This window comes from Littorina saxatilis, linkage group LG13, assembly GCF_037325665.1.
Source record: "Littorina saxatilis isolate snail1 linkage group LG13, US_GU_Lsax_2.0, whole genome shotgun sequence".
In the NCBI taxonomy this organism is placed as follows: domain Eukaryota; kingdom Metazoa; phylum Mollusca; class Gastropoda; order Littorinimorpha; family Littorinidae; genus Littorina; species Littorina saxatilis.
The window spans coordinates 3,645,414-3,670,413 of NC_090257.1; the positions used below are offsets into that span (position 1 = coordinate 3,645,414).

Sequence of the window (25,000 nt, forward strand, 5' to 3'; positions counted from 1 at the left end):
AAGCGCCGCGACACGTCACGCGATCGTGACGTCACCACCTCCCAGCCGCAACGAAGACGACGTCACAGCCGCCGCAGCCTTAGCCTGCCTACAGGGGGACTGTCGTACGGTGACGTCAAAATCACCTACCGTGACGGCCACTTCGTCACCGAGCCCGCAGAAGGGGAGGTAAGCAACCGGAGCAGCAGCAGACCGCGCTATGACCGCACAACGAGCGACTCCGGGGCTTCGGTCCTGTGCGGGAGTCTGATGAACATCGGGTCTCAGGATGAGATGCGAGACGAGATCCTGTCCTTGCTGGAACGCGGCTTCTCCACGGAAGACATCACCGTGCTCTTCAGCCGCTACCTGGACCAGAACTCCAACCACCTGGGCGAGTCCGGTGCCTCCTCCGCTTCCCAGTCCACCCAGTCCCTCACGGCTCCCGGTCTGTACAGCAGCAACCAGGGTCCCTTTTCTACCCACTCCTTGCCCAGACGTCGCAGCGGTTGTGGATTTTACACTCGCGATGCGCTCAACAGGCCTGCGTCTGTGGACGAGGTTCAGCTGTGGCAGCAGTTGAGTCAATCGGAGCAGAGTCTGGCTAGTGAAGGAAGCTCTGACGACTCCACCATGAAAAGAACGGAAAGCTTCTACCAGGCGATGGGATCATCCGTCTACCCTCGCCGGCGTAGAGGAGGGGGGGAGGAGGAGAGGGCTCAGGTGGCTGCTGCTGCTGCTAGGAGGAGGCAGGAGGAGGAAGAACAGGTGGAGCGGGAACGGGTGGATTCCTCCTCCGCTGCTCGCCTCCAGAGACACAACTCGGAAGAAAGTAAGGGTGACAGGAGTCGCGGCCAGCGCGCCGGCTTCTTCCAGAGGATGCTGCAGAAGAGGAAGTCTTTCCACGACAAGCCTAGCAACAGCGAGACAGCGGTGAAAGAAGACGCTGCCGCCTCGCAGCGCAAAGAGGCCAGAGACAATGTAGCGAAGAAGGTGTCCATCAAGGGGATCTTCAGGAGAAAGAACTCCACCACGAGCCTCGACTCCAGGAAGGACTCTGAAGACTCCAGCACTCCCCCCATCGCTACTTTCCTTAACGACGACGACATCGGAGCCATCAGTTCTCTGCCAGGCTCGCCCAACAGCGGGAAGGGGGGCAGGAGGGCTCACTCGGACTCTCAGCTGAGAAACGGCGGCGGTGCCTTGTGTTCTACGAGCTCAGACGAAGTTGACAAGGCTTCTACCACCGTCCCGCCTTCGCTCAGTGCTGTGTTAAGACGAGATCCTATGCCTCTTCCAGGGGATCGAGGCTACGCAGGGAACAGAGGTTCGGAGCGGTTTTCTGGGGAGTACAGCAACTGTGATTTTGACCTGGTGTCAGAAGGTCGCAGCTCTGTAGACACCCGCAGTTCTGCGGATACCCTCACCCCCCTCTCCACCTCCCCCTCTCCTTCCACCCACTCCGGGCTGACACTGGAAGGAGGGGAGTTGGGGTCTGGTCTCAACCGGACTTTGGACCTGGATTCCACCCTCCTGGCCAGTCCTGGTCAGCTTGACCGGACCAGAGTATCACTAGACCGGACTCCGGTGAATTGTGTGGACGGTGGTCCAACTTCTGCTGGTTACCCATCCCGACCGGCACGAAAGCCGTCCTTTCCCAAACAGGAGTTCGAGAAACTGGCCGCCATTGTTCAAGGGGAGATTACTTCCAGCAACAGCAACGACAGCGGCATTCAGCATGACGTCACTATCAGCAGTAGTGAGTCGCTCAAGGTGAGTTTGGGTTTCAGAGAGAGAGAGCGAGGTGGGAGTGAATGAAGACGGTGTGTGTGTGTGTGTGTTGTGTGTGTGTGTGTGTGTGTGTGTGTGTGTGTGTGTGAGTGTGTGTGTGTGTTTAAGGAAAGGACGTTCTTGTCTCTGTGTGTCTGTGTTATTGCGTGTGTCTGCGTATGAATGCGTGCGCGCGGGTGCACATGGCAAGTCTACACCACTGAGACTGCGAAGGGAAGGCAAGGGATTCATCTGACCGGCCATCAGGTGGATGGGTGCACATGGCAAGTCTACACCACTGGGACTGCGAAGGGAAGGCAAGGGATTCATCTGACCGGCCATCAGGTGAATCCGGGTCAGATGTGCACCAAAATGTTACCAAACGAGTGGGAGCCAGCCGGGGGGTCGGATGGGTTGAGATCAAAAGAGAGAGATAGAGAGATAAAGTGCGAGAGAGATTGACGATTTGTCCTTTGCTTAAGGTATGCAGTGCCATTGGCTGGTTGACGACTGTGCCATAGGTAAGTACTTCTACTTTAATTGTTATACTGTGACGTTGCAAAAATCTGTTTTAATCTATCAGTGTGTCCGTCTGTCTGTTCATCCTTGCCCCCCACCCCGCTCTCCATTCCCCAACCATTCACCACGCTCTCTCCTCACTGCAACAGCTCCCCCCAGAGGTGGCCAGTCAGCTGACCAGTGCGGTCAAACTTCGCAACTCCCCCTCCCCCAAGCAGGAACGGCCCAAGTCCGACTTCACGGTGCGCTGGGCAGACCTCCTGGAACAGGTCAAAGAAACCAACGTCACTTTCCGAAGAGACGGCGGAAAGCTCCGGAAACGGCCGAGACCCAAATCCGATCTAGGTAAGGGGAGGCGATTGTGTGGAATGTGGAATTGTTAGTTTTGTGTATGGTTGTCGTTCTTTGGCTGGCTTTCGTGTGTAACTAGAGGTGGGTGTGCGAAAAAAGCTTTCTTATTCAAGGTAGCAAGTGTGTGTATGTGTGTGTGTGTGTGTGTGTGTGTGTGTGTGTGTGTGTGTGTGTGTGTGTGTGTGTGTGTGTGTGTGTGTGTGTTGGTTGTTGTTCATTAGTAAAGAACTCTGTTTCTATATATTTTTGCTGTGATACCATTGTTATTCGTCGTCTGTGTAAACTGTTACAAGTTCTGTTGTGGGGTTTTTCTCGTACCTGTAGAAAATGTAGTTGTGTACAGTTACACAATTAAAGTATTGCGTGATTTAGTACCACATTTACTGATTCTTCCAGGGTTAGGGATACCCACTGTCTATGTCAGCAAATTCATTGTAATTTTTTTTCCGGTCTTTGTTGCTGTTTTGATGTTTTATACTTGTGTTAAGTTCAGTGTGTATTGTCTCTTCAAGATTGTCGTGTTCTGTAGGTAACGTGTGTCACACATGGGCTGACATTTTGTCCATGGATGTCTCCAGGAGCGAGTGCAGCTAGGCTAGTTGCCCAACATTGTGTTCAAAGCCGAGTCTCTTGTCTGCGTTTTTAAGAATCCAGAGATGAAACTTCCCATCGGGAAATTGAGACTTCCTGGTTTGAACGTTGATTTCCTGATAGATTTCCCGATAGGGGGGGGGGGGGGGGGGGACTGAACTGAAGATGTTGGTATCTTTGGACCCCGAACTAGTTGTTTTTCAGATTTTGAGAAATGTCAGGTTTCACCCTTGTCAGATTCCTTTCAGTAGGAGTGCGTGATGTGAAAGCTCAATTTTGACCTCTGTGAAAACGTCGGTTTTCATTGTGAACACGATTCTGGCGTCCAATGGGAGTGCGTGTTACTTGTGAACACGATTCTGGCGTCCAATGGGAGTGCGTGTTACTTGTGAACACGATTCTGGCGTCCAATGGGAGTGCGTGTTACTTGTGAACACGATTCTGGCGTCCAATAGGAGTGCGTGTTACTTGTGAACACGATTCTGGCGTCCAATAGGAGTGCGTGTTACTTGTGAAAACTTCATTTTGTTCAATGAGAACGTTTGCTGTCTGTATAAACACGATTCTATCAGCCTATAGGAGTACTTATTATGTGGAAACTTCAAGTTGTCCAGTGAGAACGTATGCTACTATGTGTGTTTTTCCACAAATTGCTGAACATTTTGCCCAAAGGTAACGTCTGTTGCCTGCGCAAACATATTTGAGATTCTGGCCAATAAGGTAGCGTGATACACGTGAAAGTATTCGTTTGTCCAATAGGAGACCGTGTTACTCGTGAACAATTTGAATTGTCCAATGGGAACGTGTGTTACTTTCAGCGGAGGATAGCGCGGAGGACGAAGGCCTTGACTATGACAGTACCAGTTCTGAGGAAGGTACAGACACGTGACACGTGCAGCATGCACAATACTTTGCACCACTGTGCAGCATTAACCTTGACCCGACCTTGACCTACTTACTCCATCCGCATTTTGGTTGGCTGCTTCCCCGTTCATTATTAATCTTAATTTACCCCACACAGTTCTTACTGACGTGAAAATGTATATTCTTCTCACTGATCTCTTGTGTTACTATAATTTGTATGACATTGGTTTCAGCTTCACCCCCTTGTCTGTGACTGAAGGTTTTGGGCGGAGATTTGTTTTGTTCAAAATTAACTTTGATTGTTATATATATTATTATCCTGCATTGTTCTGACAGCATGCCAGTTGTGTCTCCGATATATGTTTATTATATATTCTTGTTGTTGTTGTTCCTGTTGGTGCTGGTGTGCTATTAAGTTTTTGTTGAAAATTAAATGTGCGCTGGTAAAGCTGTGCAGCCAACCTTAAATGCTGTCAGGATAGTTTTTAGACTGCCCTCGAAAAATAGCTATACGGTTCAAGTCTAACCAGGAAAACATATGTTACATTTAATCCAAAAACAAAGAGACTTTCAACGTTCCAAAATTCAGAATTAAAAAACAAGAAAGGTAGGTTGTTGGAACGTTTGTTATTGACAAAACAATACATTCACAGATATTTCGACCCAACGGTCTTTTAAGTGAACAGACAAACAAATATTCACACAAAACTTATCTTGATAGTTCTATCAGATTCATTCGCTCGGCTTCCTGACGAGTGGACGTAAACTGATAGAACTATCAAGATAAGTTTTGTGTGAATATTTGTTTGTCTGTTCTCTTAAAAGACCGTTAGGTCGAAATATCTGTGAATGTATTGTTTTGTCAATAACAAACGTTCCAACAACCTACCTTTCTTGTTTTCTGATATGTTACATTACCTTTTTGAGAGTGCTGTAGAGTTTAGGTTTAAGTGAACTTGTGAAGGATCGTTCTTGATGAGAGTCGGCCATACTTACTCGTTTAATGTCTGACTCTCAGATCAAAATGAGTCATACATGTCCATGTCTCGTGAGTGTAATATACCTCTATGTTAAAAAAAGAAGAAAAAAGACCAATGAAGAAGGATGCTCACCGCCTATTTACAAGAAAAAAAGAAAGGGAAAAAAAAAAAAAAAAGAAGGAAAAAAAAAAGGAAAAAAAAAAAAAAAAAAAAAAAGAGAGAAGAAAACAAGGAAGGGTTGAAGCAGCCTGCATGCAACTGAGGTCAAAAGAAAAAAAAAGAAAAGAAAAAAAAAAAAAGTCACACGGACACAGTGATTGCTTGGGGAGATGAGCTAGATGTTTTCTGACGAATAAATCGAGCAATCCGTTCATTTTCCTAAAAATCAGTCAAAGGATCCTATATGATGATTCTGGCCAAACCTCTTCGGTATTACATAACTGCTATATTATACTAACAGCATATTTTTTGTTAAGTTTGGCTGTATGCTTCGTTCTTGGCTTGACAGATTTTGTTTGACTGAGTGGGGCTGGTGTTTTCGTTCAGTTGCAGTTATGGCACAAACATGTTCTTTATGGCAAACCCCTCTTGTGTGCCTGTCTTTCAGTTCGGGCGCTTGTGTTGATGAATAAAACAGCATGCGTGTTCAATACTCGTATGTTTGACATTTGAGTTATGAGATATATACATGTACTTGTACATAACAAAAGAAAAATATATCTTTGGTGATAGTCTGTCATTATGTTTGGCCTAAGTATAACCCTCGTGGTGTTATGCAGTGTATCATTAAGTGTGTATATTTCACGCGGAGTGTCATTATTATAATGACATGTTATGTTAGTTTATTTCTCGTTCAAGTCATTTGTGGGTACTGTTAATTTAGAGTTTAGTCTTTTTTATGGCTTCTCATATTTTGGTGCGATCTTTTCATGGTGTTTTCCTTGAACTAGCAAAACGTGTCTTGGGGAGGTCTTGGTTTTATGACACTTTAATTCTCTGATTTTCAACTGTTTAAAAACCATGATACCGCTGAGGTTGTGAATCAGATAGAGGAAGGTGGGGAGAATGAGGAGGAGGGGGGGGGGGGTGAAATGATTGTGTTTTTTGATTGTCGTGGAGGCCGTGTATACGTTGACAAACTTCTGAGAAGGATCACCAGTTTGTCCTTGATCCTTCTCAGATCTCACATCTAGAATTTTGACATTGGAGCAGAAAGGGCAAGCTAATGTTAGTTGTGCCTACAATTGCCGGGTTTCCGTTGTGGTAAGATCCAGAGATCATTGTTGTTAACATCCGTTTGCTGCGTACTTCCTACTTCTCAGTCAAGCGAGGAAGGAATACTGATCCCATACAGCAATTACACACTTAAGTAAATTGATATCAGCTCTCGGCATTTCCCGGATAACTTGATTGAATTGGACTTCCTGCTATCTGTATTGTGGCGATAGACTTGCTTACGTACATGCATGTATGGCAGTCGCCTCGAGGGTGCAGATAACCAACACTAAAGTGCACATGCATGTAATGCCCAATTTGTATTAAAGGCACAGTCAGCCTCCCGTAAACCATCACAGATACTGTCAGGCTTTTACACACAGTACAAACACCCTTTCATTTAAATACTCACCGAACGGGAACACCCTAGGTGCCCTACGTAAAGAGCGAGCAATGTTTTAAAGAATTAAGTTTGCGGATTGTCTCTCAGACAATCGGACCGTACGTGGTGCGTTTTGGCGCTCGGCCTAACTTGTAAAATCTAAATAATAAATTGACAGCTTGTTACACAAACATTCTTAAATCACAAAAGAATTCTGTTTTCATCAAGACAAGATCAGTACAATTCGCAGTTTTGAAAGTTTGAAAAAAGAAAAGCCCGGAAGCAGTCACGCAAGGTCGTGGTTCTCGTAGCAGACGACGGTTTATGCCTATCGCCAGTTCCTCTGAACAGTCAAAAGCCATCGCTAGAGTTCTTGTGAACCACAGCCGTTTGTTTCGTGCATAGTCAGAGGTAGGCCTACATAATAACGTGCTATAGCAGATAAGCTCACATCGAGTCGCATTCAAATTACTAACTGACGACTACATTGTGAAAAAGGGAAACTGGATCACACGGCTTCGCGATGGCTCAGGGGTAAGATAAACCACGCAATAATAAATTCTTTGAAAATTGCTCGCTCTTTACGGAGGGCACCCAGGATGTTCTCTATCGGTGAGTGTTTAAATGAAAGGGTGTTTGTACTGTGTGTAAAAGCCTGACGGTATCTGTGATGGTTTACGGGAGGCTGACTGTGCCTTTAAACATGTTCTTAGTCCTGGCATTTTTCGCCAATCTGTGGATTTCCGGCATTTACCAAGCTCCATTTTTGAGATCTCCACATTGCACGATTTGGTTTAATTTTTGATTATTCTCTCTCTGTCTCTTAAAATATTCCTGGAGGGAGGGGGGGTATGCTTGTTTCTTTCTTCTTTTGTTTTACAATTCTGTATCACAGTTCCACGATCTCATGTCTGCTTCCTCTTTCTCTCCATACAGGTGGCAGCTCCGTCCTCCCATCTGACGCCTTCCCCCGGCCCCTCGGGGGCGGACTTGGTGTTCCCCTTGGGCTGGGGCCGTTGGGAGGGGCGGGGGGACTGTCGGGGGGCTCGGGCCTCTGTCAGTACGACTCGCAGGTCAGTCTGGCGGAGCTGAGGAGACCGGTCAACCGAGGGAGGCTGGACACTGCTGCGCTTCAGGCTGCTAGGCTGGCCAAGTCTCGACGGGTAAGTCTGTGTGTCTGTCTGTATTGTTTGTCTGTCTGTCCGTTTGTCTGTCTGTCCGTTTGTCTGTCTGTCTGTCTGTTTGTCTGTTTGTATGACCAGATACTGCAACTCCGAAGGCCGCTGGACTGGCCAAGTCTTGACGGGCAAGTCTGTTTGTCTGTCTGTCCGTCTGTCTGTCTGTCCGTCTGTCTGTGTCTGTCTGTCAATCTGTCTGTCTGTTTGTCTGTCTGTCTGTTTGTCTGTCTGTCCGTCTGTCTGTCTGTCTGCGTGGCCAGGTACAGCCACTCCGAAGGCCGCTAGGTATTGGTTTCCTTTAGCGCCGCCAAGTTTTCCCGTGCTGTGTTCTGTTATGCTGTCCTGCTGTCGATTCCGACACGTGATCTTGTCCAGTCTTGACCTTGACCAAAGATCTAACCAGCGTTCTGTGTTCACCTTTGACCCTTGGGGCAGTTCTTTCATGGGTGTATCACCTTCATTAGTTTACTAGTCAGTAGTGTCTGAAGACTGAAGACTTGGGTGTGAAAGTTCGGATTCAAGACCTGAGATTACAGATTGTCTCTGTGTCTGTGTGTGTTACCTGGTTCTGTCCTTCACTGAATGTGTTCTCAAGTCTGTAAAACTACACTAAGCTATATGCGAAATAATTCTAAAATTACCAGATATCGGTCGCTGAAATGCACGCTGTGGACATTTCTTCAGGAGGAAAAGAAGGAAAGAAACCCCCACAGATCGCAAATGCAGCTTACCTTACTTCTGGGAAATGTTACAGACGACCCAACATTCGGTGACATTCCCGTCCTCTGCATTCATGGGCTCAAACTCCCACGAATGGGGTTTTACGTGTTTGACCGTCGTTCCTACCCCCTACCCCCCCCCCCCCCCAACGTCATTTAGGCGGCCGTACTCTGTTTTCGGGGAATGCCAGTTTTTTATTTTCGTGTCTCTATAACCCACCCAACTCGTTCTTGGAATACAGGGTATTTTCCGTTTGCACTAGGTCCTGGTGCTTGCGTGTTCACACGAAGGGGGATTAGGCACTAGCTGGTCTGCACGTAAGTCGCCCTGGGAAATCCGAAAATCTCTACCCTCAACCCACCGCGGCCGAGATTCGAACACTGAACAGAAGGCCGAATTCCTACCTAACCACTAGACTACGCGTCTGCCTTTCGTGACTAAAATGCACGCAACGGATCATCCTTCGGAGAAAAAGAAAGAGAAGATCCCCCACAGATCGCAAATTCAATTTACCTTTCTTTCTAGAAAATGTATAAATAAATAAATGCACGAATGAATAGATGATTCAAATAGACAACAAGAAATGGTGTTACTTTTATTTTTAATGATCTGTTTGGTCGCTTGTAGTATTGCTATTTCAAAATATATTAATAAATAAAAGATCGTATGCAAGCAATCTCCGAAACTAACGAAATATCTCGGTCACTACTGACAATTAAAACCAAATTAGATTGAAACAAGATATAACAAAAACTATTTAACAGAACACTTCTCGGTATAAGCAGTCGGGCTGTCGACTCGTATACATAACCAAGAAGGAAAAGCCTGAAAAGTATATCTGAAAGGTCACGTTGGGTCTACAATGGTTTACATTCGAAGGGAATCGGGTATCTTTTAAATGCCCTCATGTTCTGATTATCACGCTGTCGTGTTGGCAAAGGCCTCGTTGACGTACACCGTCGTCACCCAAAGTGGGCGTGGTTTGACACACGTTACCATACATCATGGCGTTCACAATTCAGGATGTACTGACATATAATGCAATGGAAACTGTACTTATACATGTACGTGCGAGTATTTCTTCGAGGATGTTGTTTAAAGGTTCATTCCTTTTCGTTAAAGCGATCATGTTCGTCACCACAGCTCTGTCCAGGCGTTTACATCTACATGTATAATAAGAGCACTCTTCCACTTGGAAACATACCAAAAGTTAGAAGTCTGACTGCTTCTTCTTCTTCTTCTTCTTCTTCTTCTTCTTCTTCTTCTTCTTCTTCTTCTTCTTCTCCTGTGTTCGGGCACGGTTGGCCTAGTGGTAAGGCGTCCGCCCCGTGATCGGGAGGTCGTGGGTTCGAACCCCGGCCGGGTCATACCTATGATTTTAAAATTGGCAATCTAGTGGCTGCTTCGCCTGGCGTCTGGCATTATGGGGTTAGTGCTAGGACTGGTTGGTCCGGTGTCAGAATAATGTGACTGGGTGAGACATGAAGCCTGTGCTGCGACTTCTGTCTTGTGTGTGGCGCACGTTATATGTCAAAGAGGCACCGCCCTGATATGGCCCTTCGTGGTGGGCTGGGCGTTAAGCAAACAAACAAGCAAACAAAACTCCTGCGTTCGGGGACTGCGACTCTCAAGCACATGCAGTCGTAGGCACAAGCGTGCTTTTACGTGTATGGTCGTGTTTCCCCCCGCCATTAAGGTAGTCTTACTCCGATTCCGGGGGAGTTTGGCTAACATTGATTCCCTAAGTGGCACCTGTATGTCCATCTGAGAAATGAACCCAGCAAAGGAATACTCGTGTTCGTTTAAGCAACCAGGCAGTTGATTCTTTTTATTTTTATTTTTTTATTTTTATTTTTTTTTTATTCCCCGCTATGTTTACAAATTGTATGTTTGATCTATGTTGGACATAAGCTTCAAAATGTACAATACTTCTTTCAAATTAATTTTAAATATATGTAAGTATAATTATGCAGTTGGATATGTCCAACCAGACGGTTGGTTCTTGGTGTGTGTCCAAATGGAAGGGTGCTCTTATTCCACGTGAAAAGCCTGCGCTGTTCTGTGATTGTTGACGTGCACTCGGGAAGGAGAGTGTGTTTAATGTACTTGCACGTATATATCCGTATGTCTTTTATGATGTAAACTCGGAGGCAAAAGAAACGCAAATAAAGGATGCGTTAATTAAACCTTTATAGACTTGACATAAAAAGAAAATCATGATACTAGCATGTTCTGCAAGTGTTGTTTTAGCGGTCTCATCTTGTCAGAACCGTGTTTGCCGTTATCTGGGTCACACGCGAGGTCTTGTTCACGGGGATCCCAAACCGTCATGGGGACCACTTTCAGCACATGCAACATGTGGAAAAGCAGCTTTTCGTGTTCAGAGTGTTCAGGCAAGCTGTACCGAACTCACAAAACTGTTACAACATTCATTTCTGCGACACAGGCGCGATGCCGAGACTATCACTAGATCAGCGCCAACAGGCGATCGGGAGACTTGATGCCGGATAATCAGTTCAGCAAGTTGCTAGGGCATTTGGAGTAAATGTCACCACGGTTTATCGCCTGCAGCAACGTTTTCATGTCACTAACAGTACCTGCGACTTACCAGGACGTGGCAGACCCCGGGTAACAACAGCCCGACAAGATCGCCATCTTGTCCATCAACACCAGCGAGATGCATTCGAAACTGCCGCCAACACAGCCCGTAACACATTCGGGGTGTATAGACAACCCGTCAGCGCCAGAACTGTACGCCGACGCCTTAGTGGGCAGAATCTGGTAAATCGGCGTCCTCCTCGGCGTCCTGTCTTGACAGCTCGGCATCGCCTGGATCGTCTAGCCCAGCAGCATGCCCACTGGCGCCATCGGGACTGGCGGAGAGTTCTTTTTTCGAACGAGAAGCGCTTTTGCCTGGAACCTGGCGATGGGCGTGTCCGGATCTGGCGAAGACCTGGACAGCGGTTTGCTAACAATAACATCCTGCAGCATGATCGATGGGGAGGTGCCAGCGTCATGAAATGGGGCGCCATTGGTGTCAACCAGCGAGTGAGACCTGTCGTCTTTCAGAACGTCGGCCAAGGTCGTAGGAATGGTGTCAATGCAGACCGCTACATCAAGCAAGTCCTGCGTCCAGAGGCACCGGGACTGCCTGTTCCAGCAAGACAATGCCCGTCCCCATACTGCACGTGCTACCCAGGACTTCCTGCGTCACAACAGCGTGAACCTTCTGCCTCATCCTGCTCGATCTCCGGATCTCAACCCAATCGAACACTTTTGGGACATCATGCAAAGAAGGATTAATGCCCTTGCCCGGAGACCCCGCACAGCAGCAGAACTGCGTGCTGCCGTGACCCAGTTGTGGGCTCAGGTCCCTCAGCAGCAAATTAATCACCTCGTCCTCTCCATGTACCGGAGGTGCGCCACAGTCATCAACGCCCAGGGAGGAGCAACACGCTATTGACTTTCAACAGTCTTCAAACAGTGTTCAGTGGAACATGGCACGTCATGCTCTCATCCCAATACACTTTTCCGTCTGGTTTTTGTATCGGCCAATTCGTTTCCTTGTTATTGTTAACCCGAAATAATTAATTCGACATTAAAATTCATGTGTAACCCATCTCCACTGCAGCATTTGTGTTTCTTTTGCCTCTGAGTTTAGTTACAATCAATCAATCAATGTGAGGCTTATATCGCGCGTATTCCGTGGGTACAGTTCTAAGCGCAGGGATATTTATTTAAAAAAAAAAAATTTTTTTACTGTGTGAATGGCGTGCTGTGCATGCAACGTGTGAGCCTATATAATTAAAACAGGGAATTGTGAATAGAGAGCTGGAAGTTCCTTGAAGTAATGGGACAGTTTTTGTGGGCATGTAATGGGAAACTTGTTTTGTGTTGCAACACTTTAAAAAAAAGGTGGGGAGGATAAAGGCATGAGGTATGGTCTGTGTACGAGAGAGAGAAAGAGAGAGAGAAAGAGAGAGAGAGAGAGAGAGAGAGAGAGAGAAAGAGAGAGAGAGAAAGAGAGAGAGAGAGAGGAGAGACAGACAGAGAGACAGACAGAGAGAGAGAGAGAGAGAGAGAGAGAGAGAGAGAGAGAGAGGTGGGTGTGTTTAGGGCCCAGGGATAAGATTGGATGCATCCCTTTATGTTCATGAGTTGTTTTTGTGTAATTTCTTCTCTTTTTGTGTGTCTTTATTTCGGGGTAAACAGACGGATTTGCCCTTCGACTTTCTTCCTCTTAAACCGGATCTGTCGCTCCATTAAAATTTCTAAAACTTGACCTTACTTAGCGAACTTAAAACCGCAGTCGTTGCACTGTTTCTATAGCTAGCTTATAACCAAGCTCTCAGTACATACATATAAATACGCCTCTGTCTATATCGCAGTATACACAGCCAATTGGAACGTCCGTATAAAGTGTCGCTGAAAGGCTTCCGGGTTTGCTTAGTTTCGACACGACGGGAGTTACTTCAAGTTTTAAAGTCGAAGAAAAAAGAAAACAAAACTATACCGCTGTTTGCCGTGGCTGGTTTAGCAGAGGAAGATATCGCTGCACCAGTGTCATGTGCTTCAAAAGTGGCAGCTAGGATTGAGGCTGTCTGCGTGGGGGGGATATTATTTGCAGTGCTGTGTCAGTAGGGTTTATACGACAGTTTGGGATAAGTCTTGATAGTGGTGTCATTTCACGTTCAGTGTGTGATGACATTTGGAACGAATAAAGTGTCAGTGTTTTTCGAAGGAAGTATCTTATGTGAAGTGGTTGTGTTTTTCGTGAAGACATCGGAAACGACAACAACAATAACAACAACAATATCTGTTCTAACACAGAAAACGGAGTCACCAGGTGTTTTAATGTTCTTTATAAAAGGGCCTTTGTCTTCATTTCTTTGAAATCGTGTCTGGTATAGTGTTCAGTTAAACTTTAATGAAACAAAAATTTAAAAAATACTAAAGCTCAGCACTCGTTCGAAACATTTTTGCTCGAAATTGTATTTCATTTACACTCAAATTTACAGGAAACGTTATCTGTTTAATTCAGTTAAAATCAATTTTGAACTGAATCAGACTGAAGTCGGTCGTGGTATTCATACGTCATACTTATTGTCTAGCTTTTTAAGAAGCTATTTTGAGCCGAAGATAGCAGTCCAAGTATTTGATGAACCCGACAATGAAAGCAATCTCGACTGGTTGATACACAATAAAGCACAGCTGTGTATATTAGATTCCGTGCATTCACAAGCAAGCACCGTGTGCTCGACAGTTAAACGTTTATGTATTGCGAAGTCGCGGTTATGCTTAATAAGTGGGGCAGAGGGGTGAACGCGGTTTCAGTTTATGCAAATAGCCGAAGCTCTTCTGGCGTTTTTCTTCGCTTATCCTTTCTTTCTTTCTTCGAGCAGACAGATTTACGAGGCATTGCTTCACGTTTTGATTGAATTAATTTGTGCTTGTCGTTTTTATAGGACATAAACTGTGGTGTACTGCTACGGGGTGTCCTATATATAGAGCGATGTGTTGTGCGTACTGTATACATACAAATGGAATGGAAAAAGTCGTAAAAAGCGCCTGGTCCGTAGTGGCTGTCATGAGACAGTTCCAAGTACTGTGTGTGTGTGTGTGTGTGTGTGCGTATGCGTGCGTGCGTGTGTACGTGTGTAAGGGAGAGGAGGCCGAAACGATTTGTACAATTATCTGCCCAAAAGTTGTCTTCAGACGAATAAAAAAAGTTGGGCTATACGTCAGCCAGAAAGCGTGCTTTATAAACAACCCCAGAAAATGTACTCTTTCGTCACGTTGTTATTACAAGTGTTCATACCTGGCAGGAATGCAGTACATGTGTTTTGCGCTGTTTAGTGCTGCATATACAGGTGGTGGCAATAATGCTTGCCGTTTTGTTGATCCTGTTTATGATGCCAGACGTAAGCCTTGCGTGGAGCCAGGAGTGTTCGGCCACGGGCGCTTCATACGGGATGGGGATAGGTCATGGGAGTGGGGGGTTGAGTTCTGAATAATACTATACTGCTTAATGTTCTGCTGACCCCCCCCACACACACACACACACACGCACACACTCCCCCCCCCCCCCCGAACCCCTGTGCCCTTCCATACCTTTTCCATCCAAATATATTTTGTTTTTAGGAGTTGCTATGTTTGTGGGTTCGCTTTCCAGACTCAGGCTGAACAGCATGTTATCAGTGTTCGGTGTGAATTTTGTGAACAGGTCTGATTCTTAAATCTGTTTTCACTTCGAGGGCTTTGATTATGATTATCGGTCTCCAAACTTAAAAAGATTGTCTTCTTCCTGTGTTAATCGATCATGTTCACAACCACAGGTCTCTTCCGGCTTTTAAAGGGGATAAACCAATCAACACCCTGCAGAGCATCAGTGGGTTTTTTCTGAATTAGTTTCGCATGTGGACACTGGTGTCAGTTATAAAATGTATTTCAACTCATAATTCTCATTTTGCACAGAAAGCAGAAATGGTGTTTAACGTGGGCAGGGCCGGACCCAGGGGGGGGGGGGGTTCCAGGGGTTCCGGAACCCCACCCCTGGAAAAAGCATGTACCTTGCTTTGAGTGTTGTTTTTTTTGCTAGTTTTAGCACCAAAACAATGCTGCTCTTAACCCTCAAAACAAGGCCCAGGATGCACCAGATTGCACAGATTTTAACCGTTTTTCAAAAATTTTCCGGGGGAGCAAGCCCCCGGACCCCCCTAGTTCGCGCGCCTGCAGCGCTTGTGGCTTCGCCACTTCGCTGATTTGCCCCCCCCCCCCCCCCCAAAAAAAAGAGGAACCCCCCCCTTACAACTCATTTGGTCCGGCCCTGCGTGGGCATGTGCTGACGTTGGAAGAATCACTTTCAAATCAACCGCATGGCTGCTCCCTTTGTAGAGGGGGGTGTTTTTGTTACATTTAGTCAAGTTTTCACTAAATATTTTAACATAGAGGGGGAATCGAGACGAGGATCGTGGTGTATGTGAGTGTGTGTGTGTGTGTGTGTGTGTGTGTCATCACAAATTCCCAACCTTGGGCAATGAAAGATTCTGTATTCTGTATTCTGTATTATCGCTGAATTCATTTAGCAGATTGAAATCGGTGTCACGTATATACAAAATTAATTCAACAACAAAAGTCGCACTCTACACATATAGAAGTATGGGTCAAGTTGTTGACATTTTGGTATGGGTCCAAGGGAAAGGATGCTCTTATATCATAGGAAAGACTGGAGAGATCTGGTGGTGGTGGTCGACTTGATCGCTAGCACGAGGAAGACAGTGCCTTTAACATGTGATTTCAGTTCGAGAATATTGATCGCTTACCCGAGAGAGACGGTGCCTTTAATATATGTTTTCAGTTCGAGAACATTGATCGCTTGCACGAATAAAACGGTGCCTTTAACATGTTTTTTCAGTTCGAGAACATTGATCGCTAACACGACAAAGACAGTGCCTTTAAAATGTGTTTTTAGTTCGAGAACATTTATCGCTTGCACGAGGGAGACAGTGCCTTTAACATGTGTTTTCAGTTCGAGAACATTGATCGCTAACACGACAAAGACAGTGCCTTTAACATGTGTTTTCAGTTCGAGAGTATTGATCGCTTGCACGAATAAGACAGTGCCTTCAAAATGTGTTTTCAGTTCGAGAACATTGATCGCTTGCACGAGGAAGACAGTACCTTTAAAATGTGTTTTTAGTTCGAGAGCATTAATTATCATTATTGGTCCCAAAAGCAAAGTTCGCAGCCTGGCTAAGTGAGTGCTGTTGAATTTCGCTAACACGCAGTTGATTTCTGAGTGCTTCCAATCTGAATTTAACACAGATGGTAACCGATCGAGTGGCTTTTAAAATCCAATCAGTTTTATTGCAAGCGTGCGCGGAGTGGCTCTCTCTCTTATCATCGCTGCAATGTTTTGAGAAAAGAGAATAGAAGTGTTGAAAGCAGTGCCAAGTGGTGACTTTGCAGAGTTGTTTGTCCGCTTTGTGTGCGTAAGACACATCACGATCGCGACTTTGAAGAACGTGTGATGCACAGAATGATTAGGACATGTGTTCTGTTGTGATTATTGCGTGGGGAATAGCACTGAAGGACTCGTTATGACAATCTTCCGAAATAGCTCTGTGTGAGGTTTTGTCGTCAAACTGTTTGAATCTAAAAATAAAAAATATCACCCATCTTTAAGTGTGTGATGTTTCTTCGACGAAGCGAAATCGGGATATAGTTCTCTCTCTCTCTCTCTCTCTCTCTCTCTCTCTCTCTCTCTCTCTCTCTCTCTCTCTCTCTCTCTCTCTCTCTCTCTCTCTCTCTCTCTCTCTCTCTCTCTCTCTCTCTCTCTCTCTCTCTCTCTCTCTCTCTCTCTCATGGTTGTGGAATTTCCCATGTTTTCGGTGTTGCTCTGAGTTTAAGAATGTGAGTCAATTTCCTCTTAAATTAAAGAAGACACATTTTAAATGCACTCTCAGTGGTCGGTTATTGCTCATCAAGTATTTACTTGAAGGAAAAAGAAAAGATTATCACAGTAAACATCAAACGACGCGTTTGTGTTCACAGCAGAGCGCGAGCAAAGTATTTGTCAGGTCTTTTGGAGCTGTTTGTTCATAACAATTTTCCTCTGTTTTAATTTTGTGCCGCTTGTTTATGACTCCATCTAAATTATGGATAGGGCTGCTTTCTTCTTTAATGAGTCGACTGAGTCTTTCGCTTGCCATTTTAATTTCAGTCGCAAAGAAACTGACTGTACAAGTAGAATTCACGCACAAGTGAAGTGGGTTGCGTTGATTTTGTGTTAGCGTGAAATTGACATTGCATAATTAGCATAACATTGGTTTTGGGTTGTCATTTGAGCTACAGCTAGCATGAAATTGGCTTTGGGTTGGACTGTGTGAGTTGTCATTTGAGCTCCAGCTAGCATGAAATTGGCTTTGAGTTGGACTGTGTGGGTTGTCATTTGAGCTACAGCTAGCATGAAATTGGCTTTGGGTTGGACTGTGTGGGTTGTCATTTGAGCTACAGCTAGCATGAAATTGGCTTTGAGTTGGACTGTGTGGGTTGTCATTTGAGCTACAGCTAGCATGAAATTGGCTTTGAGTTGGACTGTGTGAGTTGTCATTTGAGCTACAGCTAGCATGAAATTGGCTTTGGGTTGGACTGTGTGGGTTGTCATTTGAGCTACAGCTAGCATGAAATTGGCTTTGGGTTGGACTGTGTGGGTTGTCATTTGAGCTACAGCTAGCATGAAATTGGCTTTGGGTTGGACTGTGTGAGTTGTCATTTTAACTACAGCTAGCATGAAATTGGCTTTGAGTTGGACTGTGTGAGTTGTCATTTGAACTACAGCTAGCATGAAATTGGCTTTGAGTTGGACTGTGTGGGTTGTCATTTGAGCTACAGCTAGCATGAAATTGGCTTTGGGTTGGACTGTGTGGGTTGTCATTTGAGCTACAGCTAGCATGAAATTGGCTTTGAGTTGGACTGTGTGGGTTGTCATTTGAGCTACAGCTAGCATGAAATTGGCTTTGGGTTGGACTGTGTGGGTTGTCATTTGAGCTACAGCTAGCATGAAATTGGCTTTGAGTTGGACTGTGTGGGTTGTCATTTGAGCTACAGCTAGCATGAAATTGGGAGTGACGTTGCCTGGCTTTGTGCGAGTTGTAATTTGAACTTGAGAAAATGTCAGACTTTTCAGGGTGTTTCAGGGTGTAGCATATGCACTGTTGTTTGTGTTGGACTGTCATGGGTTTTCGTGGGCTATATGCAGATGTTACACCGAAAGAGGTTTCAGTGGCGCATTTTGCGAGTAACTGTCATCTTGTTCAGTTAAGCTTCTGATGAAGCTCGCTCTTGTCTTTGCCGGGAGAGGTAGAGATTCATTTATGAGAGAGAAACCGACCGATGTTTCTTGTCTTTTCATCCCAATGGGGCCATGTAAGACCTATTCAGGGCTGATCGTATTCTCTGTTTTGTACTATGAGAGAGAGAGAGAGAGAGAGAGAGAGAGAGAGAGAGAGAGAGAGAGAGAGAGAGAGAGAGAGAGAGAGAGAGAGAGAGAGAGCGAGAGCGAGAGCGAGAGCGGGCATAGGCATAGGCAATATACTACACCTTCAAATATGAATTGAAAATTGAAACATGAATGACAGCAAAAATGTTGAGTGTCATCATTACACACAGTGTGAATGAGTTTTCAAAATTAGTTTTACTTCCTGAAAGTGACCAGGCTTCAGTTTGCGAGAGTTGATATTTCCTGTTTCCTGCTCTGACTGTGCACTGCCCATCCACCACAACTTGTAAAGTTAGTTTAAAGGTTTGTTAACACAGGCGCACGCATGCAAGCGTACAAACACCCAGACCGACATATACCCGACACACACGCTCAGACAAACAGAATGACAAATACATATTAGATTGAAAGGAGTTGGTTGTCATTCTTTAAAAAAGCAAAAAACACTCCGCCCCTCAGGATGTTTATAGAACGATGACATATTTCTCTTATACAGCAATACCAACCTTATGGAACAACACCCCATAGCTTTCCAAAATGGGCGTCCGGTTTTCATCCTCCAGGGGTGTTTTTGTTTTGAACCACTCCGAAGTCATATTCCCCCAGCCTCTCAGCCTCTCAGCAAGTCGCAGAGTTTAGGGGTAGGGCAGGTAATTAAGATTACGGAATTAAAAGCCGCGAGAAACCGAAGATGCCGTAATCACCCTGAGAAGATGATGGACGTAGAAATAGATACTTCTCCGTACAACGTCGGTAATCCACGGGGCTCAGCCCGGGTCTTGGCTTATCTTTTGCAATGACAGGGGGTGACTCTAAATCTGAAGCGTCAGCGTGCTGCTCTTTGGTTATCAGTTACAGCGATAAGTAAACAGAGTCGTTTAGTTAGTACAGGAGCACCGGTTTATTTATTTATTCATTTATTTATTTTTATTTTTTATTTTTTTATGTATTTATTTATTTAATCATTGGGGGGGGAGGGGGGGGGGGGGGCAGATTCCATGGCTGCATTAATTGAGGTGTAGGCCTACGAATGGACGGTTTAAAAGCATCATCCTCCCAAAGTTATTGTATTTGTCAAGATTTATCGGACAGGCGTTGGTCATCATGTGTTGATGCATTATAAGTCTAACGGCCAATCATTTAAGCCTAGGGTCGGGACTTACAGACTGCAATGTCTTGGTCACGAATGGTAAAGAATTGACGCGTTGATTTTGACACTGGGACATATGATTTAGTGATGAATTGATGAACTAGCCTGAGCTGATTTTGGCTTAACCCCTGGGTTTTAAAACGTGAACAGGTTTCCCTTTGTAAGGATTTACCAACAGACTCGTTGGTTTTGAAACTGGATCATTGATTTTAGTGATGGATTTGTCAAATAGTGTCTGTATGTCTTGTGCTGTGTTTTGACTTAACCTTGGCATTGGCTTTTAAACGTGAACAGGTTTCCCTTTGTGAGGATTTACCAACAGCCGAATCAGTAGTGGAGTCAGTTGCTCATACTTACACCGAATACAATACTAAAAGTGTTTGAATATTGGTTGAAGGGATGATAACCAACAAAACAATAAATAAATATCGCAACCAACCACTCTTCGTGTCAAAGGCATGGATGTGTCCGCCAGTGAGGATAGCACTCCAGGGGTCCAGGAACAGGTAGAAGAACGACCATGTGTCCCAACCTTCTCGGATACAGTGACGTCAAAACCTTTGACAAGCATGTGCAGCAGCAGAGTAGGTCAGTGACACCGTGCTCTCGGTGTGACGTCACGCGGGTGATATCAGCTAGATATATACCCCTTGAAATTGTGCCAGTGAACTTGAGCTGTGTCGCCGCCTGTGAGATATAACCTCATTTCTGGAGGCGAGGTCTTAAACTGCTCTATGCCCTGCAGATAACCCGTCAAGAAGAAGATAACGAGAAGCATGATGCGTCGAGAGCGAAGCAGTATCATGCGTCCAGAGAGTGGAAGGTGCTCCAGTCTTCAGCAGCTACGAGCAAAAGTTGTCATTCTCATAGACGCCGAGAAAAAGAACAATCGTACAAAAGAGAAGGAGGAGGAGGTGGAGGATGTGTCTGTGGAACGCCGTGTCAAGACTGTGACGGCGTGTTTCCGTTGTACGTCCAAATACGAGCGATGCGTAAGGCTGTCTTATGATCTTTTGCTGTTTTGTGTGTTACATTTCTTGTTTGTGTCATGTTTGATATCTTATTCGTGTCGCACTGTAGGTGGGGCGGGGAGGGGGGGGAGGTTGAATGGTTTACCTGACCGAGAAAGAAAAGAGGAAGTGTGTGATATTTGTGACAAGTAATCTGAAGATGTGTGTTGCATACATGTGTCAAACCTAAGTGTTCCATCCATTGTTGCTTGTTTATGTTGATACATCTTTTTGGGTATATGTGTATGGTAGTGTGTGTTATACTATGTGTTCAATGTGATATTTATGTGGTTTAATGTTTGTCTATTGATGCTTATAAATACGATGTGTGTTTATTTTAATGTTGCTCGTTGTCTGTGTGTGACTCAGACTATCATATAGTCGTTTCATAATGGTTCATTCTAATAGCATTGTTGAAGTAGATTATAACAGAAAGATAGCCAGTTGCAATGAACCTTTCTACTCAAGAAATAAGCGTCAGTCAAGCAGCTTTTGTATCGATGCTACGTCCAGGCACGTAGGCCTATCTTACATCACAAGAAATAAGCGTCAGTCAAACAGCTTGTGTATCGATGCTACGTCCAGGCACGTAGGCCTATCTCACATCACAAGAAATAAGCGTCAGTCAAACAGCTTGTGTATCGATGCTACGTCTAGTCACTCAGGCCTATCTCACATCACAAGAAATAAGCGTCAGTCAAACAGCTTGTGTATCGATGCTACGTCCAGTCACTCAGGCCTATCTTACATCACAAGAAATAAGCGTCAGTCAAGCAGCTTGTGTATCGATGCTACGTCCAGTCACTCAGGCCTATCTTACATCACAAGAAATAAGCGTCAGTCAAGCAGCTTGTGTATCGATGCTACGTCCAGTCACTCAGGCCTATCTCACATCACAAGAAATAAGCGTCAGTCAAACAGCTTGTGTATCGATGCTACGTCCAGTCACTTAGGCCTATCTTACATCACAAGAAATAAGCGTCAGTCAAACAGCTTGTGTATCGATGCTACGTCCAGTCACTCAGGCCTATCTTACATCACAAGAAATAAGCGTCAGTCAAACAGCTTGTGTATCGATGCTACGTCTAGTCACGTAGGCCTATCTTACATCACAAGAAATAAGCGTCAGTCAAGAAGCTTGTGTATCGATGCTACGTCCAGTCACTCAGGCCTATCTTACATCACAAGAAATAAGCGTCAGTCAAGCAGCTTGTGTATCGATGCTACGTCCAGGCACGTAGGCCTATCTTACATCACAAGAAATAAGCGTCAGTCAAACAGCTTTTGTATCGATGCTACGTCCAGGCACGTAGGCCTATCTTACATCACAAGAAATAAGCGTCAGTCAAGCAGCTTTTGTATCGATGCTACGTGCAGTCACTCAGGCCTATCTTACATCACAAGAAATAAGCGTCAGTCAAACAGCTTGTGTATCGATGCTACGTGCAGTCACTCAGGCCTATATTACATCACAAGAAATAAGCGTCAGTCAAACAGCTTGTGTATCGATGCTACGTCCAGTCACTCAGGCCTATCTTACATCACAAGAAATAAGCGTCAGTCAAGCAGCTTGTGTATCGATGCTACGTCCAGGCACGTAGGCCTATCTTACATCACAAGAAATAAGCGTCAGTCAAGCAGCTTTTGTATCGAATCGATGCTACGTCCAGGCACGTAGGCCTATCTCACATCACAAGAAATAAGCGTCAGTCAAACAGCTTGTGTATCGATGCTACGTCCAGTCACTCAGGCCTATCTTACATCACAAGAAATAAGCGTCAGTCAAACAGCTTGTGTATCGATGCTACGTGCAGTCACTCAGGCCTATCTCACATCACAAGAAATAAGCGTCAGTCAAACAGCTTGTGTATCGATGCTACGTGCAGTCACTCAGGCCTATCTCACATCACAAGAAATAAGCGTCAGTCAAACAGCTTGTGTATCGATGCTACGTGCAGTCACTCAGGCCTATCTCACATCACAAGAAATAAGCGTCAGTCAAACAGCTTGTGTCTAGTCACTCAGGCCTATCTTACATCACAAGAAATAAGCGTCAGTCAAACAGCTTGTGTATCGATGCTACGTCTAGTCACTCAGGCCTATCTTACATCACAAGAAATAAGCGTCAGTCAAACAGCTTGTGTATCGATGCTACGTCTAGTCACTCAGGCCTATCTTACATCACAAGAAATAAGCGTCAGTCAAACAGCTTGTGTATCGATGCTACGTCTAGTCACTCAGGCCTATCTCACATCACAAGAAATAAGCGTCAGTCAAACAGCTTGTGTATCGATGCTACGTCCAGTCACTTAGGCCTATCTTACATCACAAGAAATAAGCGTCAGTCAAACAGCTTGTGTATCGATGCTACGTCCAGTCACTTAGGCCTATCTTACATCACAAGAAATAAGCGTCAGTCAAACAGCTTGTGTCTAGTCACTCAGGCCTATCTTACATCACAAGAAATAAGCGTCAGTCAAACAGCTTGTGTCTAGTCACTCAGGCCAAGCTATGTCTAGCAAACGTACCTGGACATTACTGCTCAATGTTCTTTTTGCGGTTTTGATAATGTCCTACCATCAAGCCAGCTACAGATCTAGGATTGCAGAAAAGTACACACCGTGACGTAATCAAAGCACAAGAAGTAACGAAAACTGTCGAACTGTCCCTCTTGGGACCACCTTCACTTTGAACTTGACCGAAATGATTGACCAAAGGTGAACCCGGAGCGATGAGTGAACATGTCTATGTCGAACATGTACAGTAGAGTAGTTTGCAACGTCATCGTTTAACGCCAATATTCAAGAGTCGGATAATCATTTCGTGTTAATGTCGGGTAATCATTTGGTGTTTATTGTTTCAGATGTCCACACCCCAACCCATCAAGACACGGGTGGAGAACCTGGCCCCACGGTCCCACAAACAGACGTCTCTGGTTCGATCTCACAGCATGCCCGACAACCTCGACCGTCTGCACCGCAAGAAGAACTACTTCAGTCTCATTGGTCAGTGCATTTTGTGTGCTTCTCTGTGGTTGGTTGCTTGGTTGATCAACAACTCGAGTTCCTTATTTTCATCTTTATTGGTTCGTTGGTTTATGTAATTTACTCTTATTGGTCGTTTCAATTTTATTGGGCTAGTCTTTTTTGTACCACATACATTTACGTTTAATTGGCCATGGATGAATTTTCGTGTATGTAGATTTGGTAATCAGCAGTAAAATTGTGCAGGCACATGAAAATTTTTAATGATGTATAAACATCTTCCATGTTAAAGGACGACTTTGTTATCTGTATACACCCACTACCATTTACTGATGGTTTCTTTCTGTGACTTGTTGCAGGCTGCGATATGCAGAGTGAGTACAGCCACAACAGCGGCGGGGAAGACTCGTCAGACGAGTCCGAGTTCTCCGTGGACTACAACCACGAGAAGTCGCTCAGCACCAGGGCTTCCAGGGTCACACTGGCCACGCTAGACCAGGTAATTATATCATATGTGACGTCGTAAGGACCCATCGCGATAATCTTCGTGGTTGAAAACGACGTTAAACACCAAATAAAGTAAAGTAAAGACTAGTAAAGTCGTAAGGACCGCACTGGTGTCATCGACATACAGATGACGTCATATTGTTGATGCAGACACAGAGCTTTTTTCTCAGCTAGATTTTTGGATGTTGCAAACTCCCCTTACACGTTAAACTCATGGACATAAACACCATCTCCACCCCTCGCGTGTAACTTTGCTGAGAAGCTCGCAGGAAATAAAAGAAACAGCCAGATGTATTTTTTCCAAAAGCTTCTCAAGCGTATACCTCATCCATGCCTCCCCCTTGGTCTTGCAGATGATCGAAGAGGAGAGCCTGACGTACGCCGAGGCCCTGTGGGATCACGTGACCATGGACGTTGAAGAGCTGGGGTTCAAGGCCGGTGAACTGATCCGGGTGACTGACATGACTTCCGAGAGACACTGGTGGTTCGGCGCCACGGAACATCGCGAAGGATGGTTCCCATCTTCTTTCGTCAGGGTGAGGATATGGATTGTGATTGTGTGTGTGTGTGGTGGGGGGGGGGCATAGTGTATACACGTGTGTTTGTGTGTGTGTGTGGCCGCAATAGTGTTTTTTTTTTTGTTTGTTTTTTTTTGTTTTTTTTTTACTTTGGACAAAAATATTTTGTATTCAGTCAATCTGTCGGTCTTTTATTTATATGTCTGTCTTTTTAACTCTGTCCATAAGGTTTTGACATGTAGCTCTTTCTTCAACATTTTGAACAGGTATTTGAAACACCAG

At 45.1% G+C, this 25,000-nt stretch overlaps 1 protein-coding gene across 2 annotated transcripts in view; it reads left to right on the top strand.

Moving 5' to 3' along the window:
- Positions 1-25,000, top strand: part of LOC138946302 (serine-rich adhesin for platelets-like) — a 197,146-nt gene that overhangs the window by 141,500 nt on the left and 30,646 nt on the right. Inside the window, exons 4-10 of one of the 2 annotated variants that reach the window (XM_070317840.1) lie at positions 1-1,752; positions 2,418-2,613; positions 4,029-4,085; positions 7,588-7,814; positions 23,573-23,714; positions 24,053-24,192; positions 24,554-24,736. The exon at positions 1-1,752 is cut by the window's left edge and continues 162 nt beyond it. In XM_070317840.1, coding sequence (XP_070173941.1) covers positions 1-1,752; positions 2,418-2,613; positions 4,029-4,085; positions 7,588-7,814; positions 23,573-23,714; positions 24,053-24,192; positions 24,554-24,736 — 2,697 coding nt within the window. The remainder of the gene's footprint in view (positions 1,753-2,417; positions 2,614-4,028; positions 4,086-7,587; positions 7,815-23,572; positions 23,715-24,052; positions 24,193-24,553; positions 24,737-25,000) is intronic. The other variant, XM_070317841.1, reaches the window with a different exon arrangement.